At 65.3% G+C, this 17,763-nt stretch overlaps 1 protein-coding gene across 1 annotated transcript in view; it reads right to left on the bottom strand.

Moving 5' to 3' along the window:
* Window positions 1–586: 586 nt before the first annotated feature.
* COL18A1 (collagen type XVIII alpha 1 chain) overlaps window positions 587–17,763 on the bottom strand; it is a 45,338-nt gene continuing 28,161 nt past the window's right edge. Inside the window, exons 17-41 of the mRNA XM_077119194.1 lie at window positions 16,942–16,968; window positions 16,477–16,512; window positions 15,986–16,057; window positions 15,806–15,841; window positions 15,478–15,567; window positions 14,856–14,885; window positions 14,724–14,750; window positions 14,362–14,424; window positions 13,773–13,844; window positions 13,257–13,283; window positions 12,779–12,832; window positions 12,384–12,449; window positions 11,062–11,130; window positions 10,867–10,909; window positions 10,200–10,262; window positions 6,061–6,104; window positions 5,672–5,803; window positions 5,281–5,425; window positions 5,109–5,182; window positions 4,446–4,574; window positions 3,708–3,740; window positions 2,603–2,848; window positions 2,192–2,389; window positions 1,795–1,910; window positions 587–981 (exon numbers count right to left, since the gene is read on the bottom strand). Of these exons, the coding sequence (XP_076975309.1) occupies window positions 768–981; window positions 1,795–1,910; window positions 2,192–2,389; window positions 2,603–2,848; window positions 3,708–3,740; window positions 4,446–4,574; window positions 5,109–5,182; window positions 5,281–5,425; window positions 5,672–5,803; window positions 6,061–6,104; window positions 10,200–10,262; window positions 10,867–10,909; window positions 11,062–11,130; window positions 12,384–12,449; window positions 12,779–12,832; window positions 13,257–13,283; window positions 13,773–13,844; window positions 14,362–14,424; window positions 14,724–14,750; window positions 14,856–14,885; window positions 15,478–15,567; window positions 15,806–15,841; window positions 15,986–16,057; window positions 16,477–16,512; window positions 16,942–16,968 (2,106 nt within the window). The 3' untranslated portion in view covers window positions 587–767. The remainder of the gene's footprint in view (window positions 982–1,794; window positions 1,911–2,191; window positions 2,390–2,602; window positions 2,849–3,707; window positions 3,741–4,445; window positions 4,575–5,108; window positions 5,183–5,280; window positions 5,426–5,671; window positions 5,804–6,060; window positions 6,105–10,199; window positions 10,263–10,866; window positions 10,910–11,061; window positions 11,131–12,383; window positions 12,450–12,778; window positions 12,833–13,256; window positions 13,284–13,772; window positions 13,845–14,361; window positions 14,425–14,723; window positions 14,751–14,855; window positions 14,886–15,477; window positions 15,568–15,805; window positions 15,842–15,985; window positions 16,058–16,476; window positions 16,513–16,941; window positions 16,969–17,763) is intronic.

The following is a 17,763-nucleotide window of genomic DNA, read 5'->3' as shown; positions in this document are numbered from 1 at the left end:
CTCCACGGCCTGCGCACGCCCACGCGGCCACCCAGGGCCTTTACCCCTGTGGTTTGGCAGGTTCTAGGAAAGCTGCACAGGCCCCACCTGCACCACGGCCAGCCTCCAAGGGCACAGCAGTCAGGGCAGCAGCTGGAACCTGGTGGAGCCCCAAGAATACTGGGCACAGGGGGCACAGAGCTGGGACCCAGCTCCCCTGCACAGGCCCAGGCTGCCCTGACTGACCATTCTAGGGGGAGCAGTCGTCCCCCGGCGCCCCCACCCTGGCTGGTCAGCACACGGGAGCGGATTCGGCGCAAGAAAGGATGGGCACCAGGCAGGGACGAGTCAGAGCTCCAAGCAGTTGCGGCGTCCTGTGTGCGGGCAGTGCCTGCTGGGAGAACCCGTCCAGCGCTGGCAGGCCTGGCCCAGCCTCTCGCCGAGTCCAGCCAGGTCCCGCCTCAGGGTCCGACCCAGGCCCGAGGCTCCGCAGGGCACTGGGACAGCGCCACGTCGGTGCTGGAGGCTGGAGCTCCCGGTCAGGTGGACGAGCGAGGACGGGACAGGATCTCTGCACCAGGCCTTCTGTTTTAAACTTTTTAAAAAATACTCTTTGGCTCTTTTTATTTCTTGAGGGATACATGAAAACACGACTACACAGGAAGGCGCCGCTGGACCCCCTCCAGGGCAGGCAGTCTCCTCCCGGCAGGCGGTGGGGCTTCCTCTGCCCCACCCGCGGCCTGTCCTCCCCTGGCTGTCCGTATGCCCGTCTGTCCGGGGCAGAGGCCCTACTTGGAGGAGGAGGTCGCGACGCTGTTCTCGATGCAGAGGACGATATAGGAATTGTGGCATCTGGAGGGCCTCTGCTCCAGCAGCCTGCCCGTCAGCAGCGAGGACGCCTGACCTGTGGCGGCCGTGTCCTCCCGGCGCCAAGTCTCGCAGTAGCTCTCAGTCAGCCGGCGCCCGCTGGGGTCTGAGCCATGCCACACGGTCTTCTGGGGCCTGCGAGAGCGCCCAGGGTCAACCATGGCCAGCCCCACCTCTCGCCCCCAGCCACGCCCAGGCCCCGCCTCCCGGGACCCAACCACGCCCAGTCCCCGCCTCCTGGGGCGGGAGCAGCCCCCCCTCCGGGTCTCAGCTGCCCGGGCGGTTCAGGGCCTGGGGAACCCTCCGCTTCCCTGTGGCATGTGCGGAGGGCGGCGCCGCGCCACAGCCCGGGATGCTTTGCCTGCTGCGTGCAGGGCAGAGGTTGTATGGGCTCAGCCTGGCCCGGGCCTGGGGCCGGGCAGGTCAGACAAGGGCCTTCCCGGGAGCTCCCAGCCCCTGCCCGCCGCCTCCAGGTTGAGAACAGACGCCACCTGCGGGGACTCCCGGACTCTGGCCAGCCCCAGGGACCGGGCCCTCCTCGGACCCCTCCTGGGCTGGGGCCCGCCCTAACACCCAGAGCCTGTGCAGTCGTGCCCATGCTCTGGCCGAGAAACTCCACCTGTGGGCCTGCATTCTGCAGAAGCCAAAGGCACGTGTCCAGGCGCCCGTCTGAGGAGGGGCACGGGGACGGTGGCAGGGACTGGCAAGGCCCTTGCGGTGGGGGTCCCTGGGCAGGCCAGCTCGCCCTGACCCTGAGGGGCGCACATGTCTCGGCCGTCTGCACGCCCCTTCTCGGGCAGCAGGAGAGGCAGCGGCAGCCACGCTGCACCTGAGCGGCGCAAGGGCTTCTTTGCTGGGGTCTTGTCAAAAGGGGGAGCACGCCCCTCCAGCTGCTCCCCTCCGGCACGGCCCAGGCTGGGTGACCTTCGGTGGGGGTGGGGGACCTACCAGGCGGGGTGCCTGAGGACGTCCCTGCCGTCGAAAGAAAAGATGCGGGCTCCGGGGTTCAGCTGGCCCTCCGGGGTCGAGAACAGGGCTTCCCAGCTGGGAGACAGCACCTCGTCCTGTGGGCAGGAAATGGGTGCGGGACAGGGCTCAAGCTTTGCTCCCGTCCTGCAGGGGACAGAGTGACCCAGGAGCCCGTGGCCCCTGGAGCCCCACGTGGGGGGGAGGGGCACAGGGCAGAGGGGAACCCACGTGGGGGACGGGGTTCTTGCAGGGTGTGAACCCCCAGCAGTCAGCAGCAGTGGGGGGGGGTACCTGCACCTGACCACCGAGACCCCTGAGAGAAGCCCCTGCCCGGAGCTGGTACCCGGGACCCTGGAGCTCGGCCACGCTTGCCCACCTTGAGGTTGACGACGGGCACGCTGGCGCGGTCGGCGCGGCGCACGACGCTGTAGAGGTCCTGCAGGCGCGACGAGAGGAAGGCCCGGAAGGTGCCGGAGAAGCCGGCGGCGCGCGCCTGCTGGAAGCACTGGAAGTCGGCGCCGCGGATCCCGCGCAGGCCGCCCGTCAGCGGACTGTTGAGCGCCACCAGGTGCAGCTGCGGGGACAGGCCCACGTCACGCTCGGTGCCCTCCCTGGCTCCTGAGCCGCTGGGCACACCCCGCCGTGCTCTGCCCGCGCCCCCCGCCCCCGCTGCAGACAGGTCTGGTCCACTGTAAGGCCACTCTGCCCCGAGACCCCTGCGTTGAGCTGCACAGGCGCCTGAGCTGCGCGGGCCAGCACCTTCCCCCCACCCGGCTCCAGCGCTCACCACGGGCTGGAAGTCCTGGTGGGTGTGGGCAGGTGTGGCTGTGGGGCGTGCTGTCGGCCGGGGGTGCATGTAGGATGCCTGGTGCCTGACCCCAGGGTAGAGTTGGATGTCCGACAGGCGCGGGAGACCCCCCAGAAGGTGGTCTTCCCAGGGCTGTACCCTGGAGGGGGCCTGCTCCCGGAGGGGGGAGGGGTTGTCGTCGTGCAGCTGCAGCACAGGGGGTTGCAGAGCAGCCACTTCATTGTCCTGTGGACATGGAGACAGGCAGGGCCTTGGACAGAAGCCCCCCAGGGCGCCCTCCTTCACCTGCAGCTTCTTGTTCTTGGGGGACAGGAGGGGGCTGGCCTCATAGGTGGTGAGCTGGAGCTGCACCCCCAGACCCTGGGGGGAGGCCACGGCGGGGTAGCCCTGCCATGCTCCATGGAGAGCCATGCGAGCCTGTTTCCGCGTGGGCAGCATGCAAGGCATCAGCAGGACGGCAGCAGGGCCTTTATCTGTTTTATCCTGTCCCCAGGACGGTTGGTTGAATGTATAGATGAGTGAATGTGTGAGAACAGGCTCACGGAACCTGTGGCACACATGGCTTAACATAAGGCCTCATCCTGTAGCATTTTAAAAGTTATGACTTCCACTGCAGAAAGGGCCTGCGGCAGTGGAAACCAATACTTAGAAAAGCTCAAACACTTCCATTCACCATCCACCCATCCACCCATCCCCATCCCCCATCCCCCCGTCCATCCATCATCCTCCATCCATCCATCCATCCCAGAGGCACATATCCCTGTGTCTGGCCTGAGGGAAGACAAACAGATGGGAAGTGTATTTTGTCCCTAAGGAGCGTCTAGCCTGGAAGGATGAGCCACGTGGGGAGCCAGGTGAGAGGGGGTGCCATCCTCACTAGGACAAATGGCTGGAGCTGGAAGGGCTGCCGGGGCCCCACACTCTCCCAGCAGGGGCCGGACAGCCGTGTGCACACACTCGGCTCCAGGGAAGGTCATGAGACAAGAGCACGAGGTGCCCACCATCACACAGCCTTGTGTCCTGGCTGCCCACAGGCCCTGAGATGTAAATCATCACAGCCGTGGGAAACAGAAATGCTCCTTACCAGGCCCCGTGGCAGAGGGGTCCGGGCCTCCAGCTGGAAGAAAATTCCAGGATTATTCTGGGACATTCCAATCCGGGCCACTGGCAGAATGCCCAGGTACCTCCTCCCTCCCACTGCTTGCCTCCCTGCCCGGTGCTGCCTCTGCAGCGCCTGTTCACAGGGCACCTGTCTCCACCACCATCTGTCTCCCCCCCAGCCATGTCAGGTGAACTGTTATTGCTGCCTCCCCCTGCGAGGACCTGAGCCCCTCGGGGCTGGAACACGGCTCCCCCAACCCCTAGCCCCCCTCTGCTGAGAACACGGGCCTCCAGGGACCTCTCCACGCCAGGAGCTGGGCAGGGGCTGAGAAGGAAGGGATGGAGGAGGCCCCCAGATGCTATGTGTCCCCTCAGATCCCTCAGGCTTAGACTAGGGAGGCCCCAGGGACAGGGAAGGGGACGTCCTGTCGGGACCCTGGGCTGGCCTCTACCCTCCCTCCAAAGGGTCCAGGTGGCTCTGAGAGCTGACCCGAGACACCTGGCCTAGCACAGGTGCCCCCGTGGTGTTGGTAGCACGCTGCGAGCACGTGCACACACCGCCCCCCAGCCCCGCAGGCCACGCCCCGTGGCGCTCACGTGATAGGTGCAGGTGAGCAGCCCCACTGCCCGGGCGCGGACGGCGCCCATCCCGCGCCCTTCCGGCACCCCCCGCCCCGCGCCCCCCGCCAGCCCCCCCCCCCCCCGGCGCTGGGACGCTCACCAGGACTTTGCGGAGCCCGCCCTGGACGCGGACGTAGAGCTCCTCCCTCTCGGCCACAAACACGAGCCAGCCCTCGGGCACCTCGCCGAGCTCGCTCAGCATGGTCTGGTACGTGGCCCAGACCCTCACCTGCTGGAACCCCAAACCCGGGGGAGCTGAGCCCTTGGGTCTTCCCAGGCCCGTGCGGGGAGGGGGCGCTCAGAATGGGGCAGAACCACACCCCCCACACGCTTGCAGGCAAGACAAGCCAGGTCCCGCCCGAGGGGCGGCATCGAGGAGCTGGGGCTGGACGTTCCGGTTTCGGGGGGGGGCGGGGCGAGTGGGGGGCAGCAGGGTTCCAAGGGCTCTGCGGGGGGGGCAGCACTGGCTGAGGCCGCCCTTGGGGAGCAGGGAGAGGAGGGGCCTTTGTTGGTGCTGGGGAGGGTCCTGCGGGGTTCTGTCAGCCGCTTCCCCCTCCTCCTCCCCCAAGCTCTGTCCGGTTCTGCCCAGCTTTCACTTTCACTGTGGGAGCCACTTCTCTGTCCTTTTGGGACTCCCTGTACACCACCCCCAGAAACCCCACTGGGGCCCGTCCTGGCCTCCTCCCAGGCAGCCCCTCCCCCACCCTCCAAAGGGAAGGGGCCGGGCTGGGGGCTGTGACCCGGCAGGCTGCGGGGCGCTCACCCCGGAGGAGGTGCCCATGGATCCAGGGGGGCCTGGGGGCCCAGGCGGGCCTGGGGGGCCTGGAATGCTGACCGCTGCAAGAGAGGCAGAGGTGATCACAGTCCGCCTGGCAGGGCGGGTCCCTGCTGGACGGGGCCGCAGCACTCACCAGGCTCCCCCATGCCTTACTTACTCTGTCTGTGGGGGCCAGGAAATGAAGGGGGGCCGGGGGGCCCTGGGGGTCCAGGCGGCCCCTGGCGTCCTTCATAGCCGATGCCGGGGGGCCCCTGGGGTCCTGGGGGTCCTGGCGGCCCCTGGATGCTCTCTCCCTTGGGACCCTAGAGGTGAAGGCAAGCACAAGGGAGGGCCACCTGCTGCCCACAGCCACGGGCAGGCGGCCCCAGCTTCCTCCCGGGGGGGCTTCCTCTCAGGGGGGATTTAGATGGATGGCCCGTCTCGGGTGTAGCCAAGCCCTGCTCAGTCAGGGTGCGGACGGGACTGGGAGGGCAGCTAGGAGGCCGAGGTCTCCTCCCCATCCCGGCTTCGAAAGGGTTCTCTGGCCCCGGGGCACCCTCAGGGCTTACCGGGATCCCGGGGTATCCTGGAGGACCAGGGGGGCCGGGGGGCCCAGGCACGCTGGAGCCGAAGAACCCGCCGCCCCCCGGCTCGCCCCGTTCACCCTTCCGTCCCACGTCGCCCTGGTCTCCTTTCTCCCCCTGCGGGCAGAAGCGTGCCTGACACAGCCGTCTCTGTGGGGCAGGCAGGGGCCCCCCAGCCAGGGAGGGGCTGCTGGAAGCTTCTGGAACCCAATCTGGCCAGGCTGCATCATCCAAGCCCCCTTGGCTTCAGGGTCCTCCCTCTGGGGTTGACCCCACAGGGGTGCATGTTGGCTAAGGGAGTGCATGATCCAGCGGGCAGGACCCCCAGCCCCCTGGCGCCCTCCCCCAGTCGGCTGGGCAGGGACGTCACCCACCTTCAATTCCTGCCCCAAGTGCAGGAGGTCAAAGGGGAACTGCCCTGCGGGACAGGAGACAGAGTGAGACCCTCCTGCGGCCGCCGCGGTCCCACCCTCGCTCCCCGCCAACCCACCCCCCAGCTCTTCCAGGCTCCCTCGCCTGCGGATGTGCCTGGGGAGGTGAGACTCCAGCTCCAGAGCCCCTAAGCACCCCCACGGGAAGGGCAGACACTTGGGTGAGCACCCCACAGCCCCTACCACCCCAGAGCCCCCACCCCTCCCCAAAGCACCCCCAGCACCCAATCCCTCCCCCTTGTGCCTTCCTCCCAATGGCACCTGATCCCCTAGTGGGTGACACCCTGTGCCCCTCCCACATGGCCCCCCAGCACCCACCCTGCTAGGCCACTGGGCCACGGCAAGGGCACTTATGCCCAATGGGTCTGCTCGGCCCCTGCTGGGGGCACACGCCCCCCCAATCCCTGACCCACCCGGAGGTCTGTCCATCCTCCCATCTGGAGCGGTCAGTGGCCTGACTCCCAGCCTGAGCACCTGCGCCCCTCCCCTCCCGCATCCACTCGGCTGGCCCCGCCGCCCCCCGAACACCACCCAGGCACCCTGAGTGTCCTGGTTCGCCTCGCAGGCGCCCACTGGGTAGCACCCCCTGACTAGGATGCAGGGGAGCCCCCAGGGCTGTGGGCCATGCCGCCTGCTTCCCACCTGGATGGAGGTGGGTAATGAGCAGCGGACTCTCCCTGACTAGCTCTTGTTCTCAGCTAGATGTCAGAGTATCACCGTGTCCCGTGTGGGCTGCTGGCCCGTCATCAAGGCAAAGTGGTGTCCAGCGTGTGGACATGCCACGGCCATGCATGTTTCCCCACAGGTACTGTGGAGGGTCCCCGTTTGTGGCTGTCCTGAGAAAAGCTGCAAACTGCACAGGCGTCTTTCAGTGGAGACAGGCCCCCACTTCTTGGTCTGCATGGTGGTTTCAGCCCAGCTCGGGGTCTGCATCCACCCAGCCTCAGTGGCTGTCACTGATGGTCTCCCCAAGGGCTTGTACGGGGCAGCTCCACCCCAGGTGAGCTGCGGTGGCTGTGACTGGTGAGGCTCAGTGGATTTATGCTGCAAGCCGCCTGGTCAGGTCTTTCCTCCATGGCTCCATGGGTTACCTCTTCTTTTATTGATTTGCAGGTGTTCTTTATATATTAGGGGCACATGTCTTGCAAATATCTCCTTCCGTGCTTTGCATGTGAACACTAAGTGGTGTCTGTGATTTGGGAAGCTCTTGATTTTAACGTCATCTGGTTTACCCAGGACCACAATCCCTGGTGCTGTCTGAGCATTGTCTGCCCCAGTATGTTCCCCTTTACCTCCCGGACATTTTGTGGATTTACCTGCCACACGTGCACCTGCAGTGCACCTGGAATAGAGTCTTTACTGGGGATGATGTGAAATAATTGAACAGTTGACACAGTACTGCCACTGGCAGGACCATCCTTTCCGCTGCTCCGCGGGCCCCTCTGCCGTCCCAGCTGTCCGCGCTGCGCCCTGCGGCTCGGCCCCAACGCTGCCCGTGGGGTGGGTGCCCACCTCTGCCCACAGCCGCGTCCACTCCCAGGGCGCCTGTGAGCGGGTGGAGAGCCCTGCGTTGTCCTTCAGGAGCCCCTGCAGTGCAGGTAGCTCTCCAGCTCACACCCCCACGACCGGGGGGGTCTCCCCAAAATGCCCCTTCACAAGGCTGTATCTCCCGTTCATACCCCTGCGTGTTTTTTTGTCTTTCTTCCTTTTTTCAGTCACTTTCGTATTTCTCAGCATAGAGTTCCCATTTATATTCTGTCACACTTATTCCTAGTTAATTGAGATCTTTTTATGTTTTTGCCAGAGCTGCCTTTAAAAAACATTTTTAAAAAACATGAGTATAACATATATACAAAGAAAAGAAAGAGAAAGCAATGATTTTCAAAGTTCACTGAACAAGTAGTTACAGGACAGATTTCAGAGACCAGTGCCGCCTTTTTAACTCCATTTTTCAGTTGTTCAAGGCTGGCCGTGGGTTTTGTGAATTGCCTTTGCATCTGGTAACCTAGGCAGATTCACTCCGTGCTCTCGGTAGCTCCTTCAGGGCTGTTCACACTGAAAGAACGTGCTATCCATGAGGACGCCAGCTGTGTTTCTACTCCAGGCACCGCGTGCTTTATTCCCGTCTCTGGCCCTGCTCCCTGCTGGAACCCCGCGCCCTGGGAGACCCCTGGGTGACGTGGCGGGGGCTCTGCCGGCTCTGCAGGGGGTCAGGAAGCATCCCTCCCACCGTGGAGCCACTCTCTGCTCTTGGCATTTACACGCCATGCCGGTCTTCACAGAGCAGCCGTCTGGCTTTCTTGACCCTTTCTGTTACAAGAAATATTTTTTTCTGTATCATTAATACCTGCTCTTCAATATTTCATTTCATCTATTTTCATCAAGTTAAATTTGCTGTTCATTTCCAGCCTCTTGAGCTGGATGCTGAGAAGCGTAAACTGTTGAGGGCAGTGATGCAGGGACTAGGCATGCAGAGGCGCTACCTGTTCTGGTGGGACAGCCCTGGCCCTGGTGTTGGCTGCGGGGTGTGCCATCCAGCCTGTCACCCGGCTGCGGGGTATGCCGTCCAGCCTCTGCACGCTGAGGGTGGTGAGGGGCTCAGGGGATTTATGCTTTTACTGTCTTCGTTTCCGGAGCGGCCTCTTGCATTCCACGCCCCCCCCCGCCCCGTCCACAGCCTGTGCAGTGTCTCCACCTTGGCGTGGCGCAACATCACCCTGGCAGCCCTGGACTCCTGCGGGCCCAGCATGCCCACGGGCGCTGGGTGCAGCCTCTGCCATGTCTGGTCTACATCTGCTGTTCCACTGCCCACTTGTCTGTCTGTCCGTCCCTTCTCTGCTGCCCTCCTGTCCTTTCATCCCTAGCATGTCAGGGTGGCCTCTGTCCTGGCTCAGACGTCATGGGCCGGGCTGCAGCGGCCCTTCTCGGTGCCCCAAGCACTTTTAGAATCTGATATCTTTCAGTGGTTCTTGAAAATTCTTGGCTGGTCTGTCTGCCACGGGTGCTTGTACCCAGTGCCCCTCTCTCTGCCCCCCCCACGTCCTCCCCCCCCCCCCACCTGCTGTGACCGTCCCTCCTCCTCCCCAGCCCCCACCTGCCGTGACCATCCCTCCTCCCCCCAGGCCCAGGCCCTGTCTGGCTGCACATCCTGCGCTGGCCTCTCACTCCCGCTGTCTCATCTGTCGTTAAACTGGCTCCCAGAGAGCTTAATTGAGTCGTTGTGCTTGGATGCTCTGGAATTGCTGGACTGCCGAGTAGTTCCCAGTCTGCTGACACGCTGTGCCCGTGGGTTTGTCTGTAGACTTAGTCGAGTGGAAGCCCGAGTCCGGTGTGGCATCCGCTAGTTCTCCTGTGGCTGTCCTTTCGCCCTGGCTGGTACAATCGCGCTGTCCGCCAGGCCCTGTCACGCTCTGCCTTTGTGCTCGGGCCGGAGAGAGCCGGGCCGGCTTGGCGTGCTTTGTTCTGCTCTTGTCTCCGCCTGGCCTCACCCATTCCTGACTCACCCCCACCCAAGCATGTAGCCCCTGAGGCTGGCATGGTGAGGACACCCAAGGCAGCCCCTTCACCATGGCAGGCCCTGGGCGGGGGCATGGTGCCCGCCTCCGATGGGTGCTGCCCTGTGGGCTCCCGAATGCGGCTGTGGGGTGCAACCTCTCTTCCCAGTGGTCTGGGGGGCCCAGCCCATGCTCCACGTCACGGGGGGCTCAGCAGCTGGCCCTGGTCCCCTGCTGGGAACAGCCCCTGCCCCAGCACAGCCCCAGGTGGGACCCGCCGAAACGGCCGGAGCAGCCTCAACCACATGGGCCACTGGGAGGCACGTCTCAGGTGCTGGTGCTGGGGTGCTGGGGCTCCTCAATGCCGCAGGGAGGGGTGCCACCGCTGGGTGCCCCCCAGGCCCAGGTCTGCAGCCCATCCCACGGCCACCCGGCACTGCCCCAGCTGTAAGGCCAGCGGTCACCCCATGCGGCCCCCGCTCGCCTCACTCATTGCCATCAGCTGGGAGGGGTGGCCTTCCGGGGACGCCCGTGGGTGAGTCCTGCCCAGTGAGTGTCCAGGACCCAGGCCCACCCCTGGCCCCTTACCTGGCGACCCGGGAGGGCCCATGTCTCCTTTGTCCCCCTTGGGTCCTGAAGGCCCCTGGTGTCCTAGAGGAGCAGAGAACAGCTGTTACCACTGCCCTGGACAGGCCCCTGCCTGCCTGACCGCAGGGGCGTGTGCCCAGGGTGCACAGAGTTCACGGCTGGGGCAGGCCACGAGGGGGACGTGGGCATTGGGGGTTGTCACGGTACGAGTGCATGGCCAGCGGGCCACCTGCCTGTCCATCTGTCCGTCCATCCATGTTCTCAGAGGGCTGCTGCAGGCCAGGGGCCCCAGCCCATGGCCTGCTCCCAGGGGGCAGAGGGGAGTGGGGGCCGCATGTTCACGAGAGCTGGCAGTGCCGCCTTGGCCCCAGTGGGGTGGGGGGCGAACTCTAGTCGGGGGCAGGGGATCTCTGAGCATCGCCACCTCACAGGGTGCCTGGAAGGCTGCCCTGAGAACTGGGGTGCCCGGGAAGGCAGGGTGGGGTGTGGGGGCCAAGGGGACCACAGCTTCACGGTCTTGAGTTCGGCACCCACTTCATCAGCTGTTGGGGACAGTCGCCCCCTCCCCACGCTGAGCCCGGGACACCTCTGTGAGCTGCCCTCCTGTCTCGGGGAGCCTCTGCGCTGCAGCGGGACCTGCCTGGGCTTCCCGGCCAGCTGTGCTTACCTGGCAATCCTGGGGGCCCAGGGTGAGTGGACTCCACAAACGCCTGCAAAGCATGTCCCAAAGCCTGCCGTGAGGGGCCGCCACCCTGCAGCGAGCTATGTGGGCACTGCTCCCAGGAAGGGCAAAGCAAGGGGGAAGGGACCACCCCGGCACTTCCTGGAGGGCAGCGGGATAAGTGAGTGTGCGGCAACTTACATTGGTGTCATAGACCGGAGTCCCGGGGGGACCTCGGGGTCCTGGAGGCCCTGGGGGGCCGGGTGGACACTGTGGGGGTAGAGGAAGGCTGAGGACACATCTACAGCAGGCGCTGGCCACTGAGGGCCACAGGGTGGACGGAAGCTTCCTAATGACCCGTCGTTAGGACCCCAGACAAGTGTGACGACTCAAAAGCAAAGATGAATGCAAGGATGAAGAAATAACATGATGTAAAAGTCAAAAGTACACCAGGGGACTGACAGTGCCTTCCACGAAGGGGTGGAGACGAGGTGTACCAAATTATGGCGTCAGTGGCCAGGAGAGCTCAGGTAGGGTCAGGAGGGCCTCCTGGAGGCGGCTCCTCTGCCAGCTGCAGGTAGCAGAGCTGAGTGCCATGGTTTGCTAAACCCCACCCAGCGTCACCCGCTGACTCATGAGAGCACCTAGGGCTAGAACGGAGACTCTGTGGAGGTTTGGTGCTCTAGGTTTGCCTTCCTGCAACCTGTAATTCCCAGAGGGGTCCTGGGAACCCAGAAGTTCCAGCCTCTCCAGGATTATCACTTAATTCCACCCCCCTCCTCAATGTGAAACAGTCAGAACAGGCATTGTCTGAAGATCCCTACCGGTTGGGAGAGGGATTGAAGGAGGAGGTAAAACAGAGAAAATGGCAGGTAACAGGTGAGCGCGGCCGCTGCATCACTAGGGTACTGTTCCTCCAGCCTCCCGTGTTTGGAGCAGCCGGAAGGAAACATCTGAGCTGGTGGAAGGGCAGCCCATGACAGACTCTGAGATCCGTGCTGTAACTGCTTGTTGGAGAGGCTCTGAAAACTATTGCTTTTTTCTTTCTTGGCTTTGTATATATTATACTTTGCATTAAAAAGATCAAAGGTGTGAACCATTAGAAATGTTCACTTGCAGGATGGCCATGTTCTCTGCCCAGGCCCGGCCACACATGTAGACGTGGCGTCCAGCCAGGCTGGGGCGTGGCGAGCAGAGCGTCCCTGTCCCAAGGCTGTGGAGGGCCGCGCTGACTGTGGCCTGTCCTATCACAGCCTCCGCGGCAAATGTCACGGTCGAGGCCAGCACCCCGCGTCTCAGCTGACCGACATTAGGAGGGGAGCCCCTAGCTGGACAGCGGCCCCTTCCCCGTAGGCTGGAGTGGGGCACCCAGAGAAGGAGTTGTGGGCCCCGGCGTGGGAGTACATGTGGGCACATGCACACGTTTGTGTGCTGGTACACGTGCACCTGTGTGTGCAGAGGTGTTGCCGTGCTCCAGGCCCTGGATGCCCGCCCCCCTCCGCTGCCCGCACCCCAACACCTACCCTCATGCCGAATCCGTCTCCAGGCTCCCCCTTCTCCCCTTTCAGTCCGTTCATGCCGGGCCGACCCTGCAGTGCAGTTGGGGGCTCTGATCAGCCCATGTCCTGCAGAGGAGGCTGCCCCTGCCTTGTCCAGTCCCAGCCCTGGAGGTGCTGACCCTGCAGCCCAGGCTGTGCCTGCTGTCCCCACCTGGGGCCCCGGGGATGCCGGCTTCCCTGGGTGCTGACTCCCTGCAGGGATGGTCCAGATGCCCCCGGCCACGTCCAGGGAGGCTCAGGTGGGCATCGCATGGCTGACCTGTTTGGGGCGAGGCTCCGCTGTCCCCCCTCCCAGGCCAGGCTGGACACTGACCCCACCAAGGGCTGCTCCCGCCCCTCGGAGACCCCCGGCTCCTTACCGGCCGCCCAGGGAAGCCGATTTCCCCCTTGTGCCCGGGACGGCCGTATGGACCCTGCAGGACAGACAAGCACTCAGGTCACCTAAAAGGGGGCTTAGGGGGGCAAAGGCCACTGAGGCCGCAGGGGGCAGGGTCCCACGTGCCCAAGGAGGGGGAGGTGGCCACGCAGAGACCCCTGGGCTCTCCCCCCCTACCTCCCGCAGTGTTCCTGGGCATGTGTCTGTCTGCCCCCAAGGGGAGAGCCCAGGCCCCCGAGCTCTGGGCAGACGCGGGCACAGGCGAGCGGGATGGGGCCCGGGGGCCGCCTGTGTCCCTGAGGGAGGGCGGGGCGGAAGGTGCCAGAACACTGCACAGGGCCGCCCTGGCTGCGCCCCCACGCCCGGCCTCAGACCCTGGCTGCCCCCCCATGCCCACGCCAGCCCTGTGCCACGCCGTGTTCTCGCAGCCCCACAGCTCCAGCCGGAGCAGGCATACTCACGGGGGGTCCTCGGAAACCCTGCTCTCCCTGCACAGAACAGACAGTGCGTCAGTTGTGTAAGAGCATATGGTTCCTGTGCCCCTGTGGGCACGCCATCGCCCCTGCAGGGACCCCGGGAAGGACTGAGGCTGCCGGCACCACCAGGGGGATGGGAGCAGCCGCGGGAGGATTGAGGACTGAGGGTCGTCCAGGCCGGCGCCCTCAGGGCCTGAGACCCGGGAGTGGGGAGACACCAGGTACTCTCTGGGGTTGGGGTCGGGAGGTGGGGGGGCAGCACCCTCCAGGTTTGGGGCCCTGCCCATCCTGAGGGCCCCTGGGGTCCCGGGGCTCAGGGAATGGGAAAGAGCCGTGCAAGGGGGCGACCCTGAGAGCCCTCCTGCCACAGAAGGTTCCAGAACCCTGTCCAGGGGAGGCCGTGTCCACAGGAAAAGCCCTGCCTCAGGAGGATCCATGCACACTGGGCCCCGCTGCCCCACACCCCCTCGGCCCGCACCCCCTCACCCCACGCCCCCTCACTTTGGCTCCTTTCTGGGCGGCCAAGACACTGCCGTGGGGTCTGTGCACTGCACCTGGCTCACCCTTCTCGCCCTGGAACACAGAGGTGCTGGTTGGCACGGTCACCTGGGACACCCCCCCCAGGGCAGCACCCCCTGGATAGCCCCCAGACAGCTCCCCCAGACAACACCCCAGGGCAGCACCCCCTGGGACAACGCCCCCTAGACAGCTCCCCTGGGACAGTGACCCCCCAGTCTTCCCCAAACGGCAGCCAGCATGAGGCCAGCATTTGGGGGTGCTGCTGGAGCCACCCCTCACCACCCTCTGTGGGTCCCCATCCGCCACTGAGATCTGGGTTGCAGCCCAGGAGTTCCTGGGGCCCGGAGCAGTGACGGCAGGATACCCTGAGTCGGAATCTGCCTCTGTGCACAGCTCTGGGGCCGACCCCCAACCCCCGGGACCAGCCGCTGGGGGCTCTGGGACCCCTAGCCAGGCCACTGGGGGCCTGTCCACCTCAGCGCCATCTCGCCTTGGCCGGGGGCCGTGGCTCTGCTCTCCCCAGTCTGGAGCCCAGGGGGTGGGGGGCCCGAGGCGGGCCCAGGACCCTGACCTTTTGTCCCGGAAATCCTGGCTCTCCTCGGGAGCCCAGGTCACCCTTTGGTCCAGCGGGTCCCTGGGAAGGAGATGGGGCCGGAGTGAGGGCTGCATGGTCCATGTCCCCCCAGAGGATACATCCCGGCCACCATCACGGCCAGCCTGACCAGTTCCCACTTCAACCCCAAAAGGGCCATGCTCGTCAACACAGCCCTCCCTGCTTGCAAAGAGGAGGTCATCCTCCCTCCTCCTCCTCTCTCCTCCCTTCTACCTCCACCGTCCTCCCTCCTCCTTCCTCCATCAGCCCTCCCTCCTCCCCTCCTCCCATGTCTGCCCACCACTGTCCCCAGAGTGCAGGGATGGCCACGGGTGACTTACGGGGAGGCCTGCGTAGCCCTGCCTGCCCTGCGGGAGGAAGGGCCTGGTCAGCTCAGGAGCAGATACTGCTCCCCGCCCAGTGCATCCCAGAGCCTGGCCGCAGGGGTTGCTCGGACCTGAAAGGGCACGTACCTCGGGGCCGGGCACACCGGCAAGCGCCTTCTGTCAGCAAGTCGGTAGGACAAGAAACATTAGAGCAAACAGGAAAGACCACGTTTGAAATGAAAATTCAACTGCTCACAATGTCAAAAACTAAACTTACAAGCATTCTACTTCCCAAAGCCTTTCTGGTTTTGCCTCCAGCCCCTCCCGGCTGCCAGGTTTTGGGGCATCCCGAGAGTCACAGGCTGGCAGCGCCCCGGCTGGGGCCCCGTTGTATGCAGTCCCCCTCCCCTCCCCCCCCATGCGCCCGCGCGGATCTGCAGCCCCTCTGGCAGCCTGGGGAGTGGCCGCTGGACAGACGGACCTGCCTGACCCCATGTGTGCGGCCACCAGGCACCCGGACCTCACGACAGCCCCTCACAGGTGACCCCCCGGGGACACTGGGGCTCAGGCCGGCTGGACGCGTGGGGAGGGCCCCTGGGCGGTCACTTCCCACCAGGCGCTGACCGCTTCTGCGACAAAACTCATTCCTCGCTGGACTCACAGACTTGGGTTTTCTTCTAACCATTCTAAAAACCGTCTCACCAGGGAGATGCTCACCGGCTCTGGGCAGACCCAGCACCGCCCCCCAGCCTGGGGCTGGGGTCCTTACCTCCTGGTCTGACAGGTAGATGACTGGCCCCGGGGGTCCCGGAGGTCCCGGGAGGCCCGGCTGCCCGATGCCGTCCTGCCCCGGGCTGCCCTGGAAGAGAAGGCGCAACCCTCACCTGGGACATCGCAGCCGCTGCAGAGACCCTGCAGGAGCCTGGGACGCCGAGGGGTCCCCGGAGCCCACGGGGGTGAGTGAGCCCAGGGGCCAGAGCCAGTGGCCTGAGAGGCGACTTGGGCAGGCGGGTGGGCACTGCTCTCGACAGGCTGCGGCGCCACCCCCCACCGCACACACGACTCTCCACCCAGCTCCGCCCGCCAGAGCCACCCACCTTCTCTCCTTGGCTCCCTTTGTCTCCTTTCGGTCCCTGCAGGAAGGGGAGGGAGCAACTTGTCGGAAGCAGAGCCAAGCGCCAACTGCCTGTGGGGGGTCGGCTGGCCGCCACCGGGCCCCGAGGGCCCCACGGGGGACCCCCAGGCCTGCCCTTTCACACGACACCCCTCGCGCTCACCGCAGGCCCAGCTGCGCCCTCGCTGCCGGGAAGCCCCGGGAAGCCGCGTGCCCCGTCCCCTCCGGCTTCTCCCTGAGCAGGGTGGGGAGAACGCATGTCGGCGCCGAGCGCCCAGCTCCTGGGGACAGGCCCTGCCTGGGGTTCCCAGCCCACGAGGATGGTTCATGGGGGGTGGCGAGACGGTCCCCGAGAGGTGGTCAGTGGGACTGGGTGCTGAAGGGGCCGCCTTTGGAATTGGGTGGGGGACTCTAGTGAACTCAAGAAACAGCAGGCTGGATGCAAGGGGGAATGGAAGAACTGGGGGGCTGACATGTCCCCACGGAGGCCCCCTGCAGACTGAACTTGCCCTGGGGCACCCACCCACGTCACCCCTTTGCTGAGGCTGGGCAGGGAGGGGCCAAGGGGGCGCAGGCCTGTCCAGCTCCTGGCCTCGCTTCGGCCCCCTAGGACCTGTGAAGACGGTCAGAGTTGGGGGCCCCAGAAGTTCTTACCTTGGTCCCTGGGGGCCCAGGTACCCCGGGATCCCCCTGTGTGGACAGAGGGGCTCAATGAGTGAGGGGGCACACCCGGCCACCCCAGGAAGGGGAGCCCCTCCTGCTCCTCAGGGCCTTGGGGTCGGGAACATTGTGCCCCCATGCCCGCTGGCCGATTCAGCCCCTGCCCTGGGGGTGCAGCCCTGGGTCTGGGCAGTGGGGACTGCTGTCCTATACCCCTTCCCCCCCCATTCAGCGAACGGCCAGGTGCACGTCTGATGCCCAAAGCCAGGACTCAGCACCCAGGAGGGGACAGCCTCTGGCCACGCCTCAAGCCAGCTGCCCAGGAAGGGGAGCCACCCGTCCTTATCCCCCTCCACACTCCTGGGCACTTGTAGATTGCCCCCGAGGTGTATGCTGCTCCAGGGACCCGGCCCACGGGGAGGGGGAGAGCGATACCCTTGGGGCGTCCTTGTCACTGACCTTGAGTCCAGGCCTGCCTGGAGGGCCCTGTGGGCGGGAAGGGGGCATCAGTCCTGCGGCGGCCCAAGCTCGGGGGTGTCCACCCCAGGGCCCATGGATGTCTTCCTCTGGGACTCTGGGCTCTGGCTGGGCCGAGGGGAGCCCCGAGTCTGCCCATCACCCAGCCCTGGGGGCACCTGCGCTGACAGCCCAACACGCTGCTCCCTGCCTGGGTATACCCTCGTGAGGACCATCCACACACAGCCCCACTCCCTTTGCTCGGAAAGCTGCCCCCGATGCAGAGATGTTCTCACCGGACTTAAGTGGAGAGCTCAGGCAAGCTTCCTCTCCCTACCCCGGGGCCCGGCTGTGGCCGGTCACGTCCAACAGGGCGCCGTGCCTCTGCCCCCACCCACCCCCCCAGGTGACACGTCTCTGGCTCAAGCTATCCTGATGCTGAAGCAGCTGAGGATGGGAACGTTTCAGTGTGAGAGGAAAGGCACGAGGTTGGGGAGTTCAGTGTCAACCACTCGAGTGTTCACAAAACCCACGTGTATTTGGTGGATTCCGCAGACTGGGGGGCCCAGTGTCTCCATGCCCGGGGGGGCGGGGACCCCTGACCCAGGTCTACACCGTGGGGTGGGGACGGGCAGGGGCAGGGGCTGGCCAGGCGCCATGTGGAGGGGTGGGGGCCGGAGCCCCTTCCACTCAGGTGTCAGGTCGGACAGCCACATCTCACACGAAAGCCCCAAGGAGCGAAGGCCTGGGTTTTTCCAGAGAAGGGTCTGGGGGCCGCCCCGCCCCACCCGGGGGCCAAGACCCTCCCCAGCCGCTTCTGCACCT

The sequence above is a fragment of the Tamandua tetradactyla genome, chromosome 10 (genome assembly GCF_023851605.1).
Source record: "Tamandua tetradactyla isolate mTamTet1 chromosome 10, mTamTet1.pri, whole genome shotgun sequence".
Lineage (NCBI taxonomy): Eukaryota > Metazoa > Chordata > Mammalia > Pilosa > Myrmecophagidae > Tamandua > Tamandua tetradactyla.
This window is presented reverse-complemented; position numbering and strand designations above follow the sequence as displayed.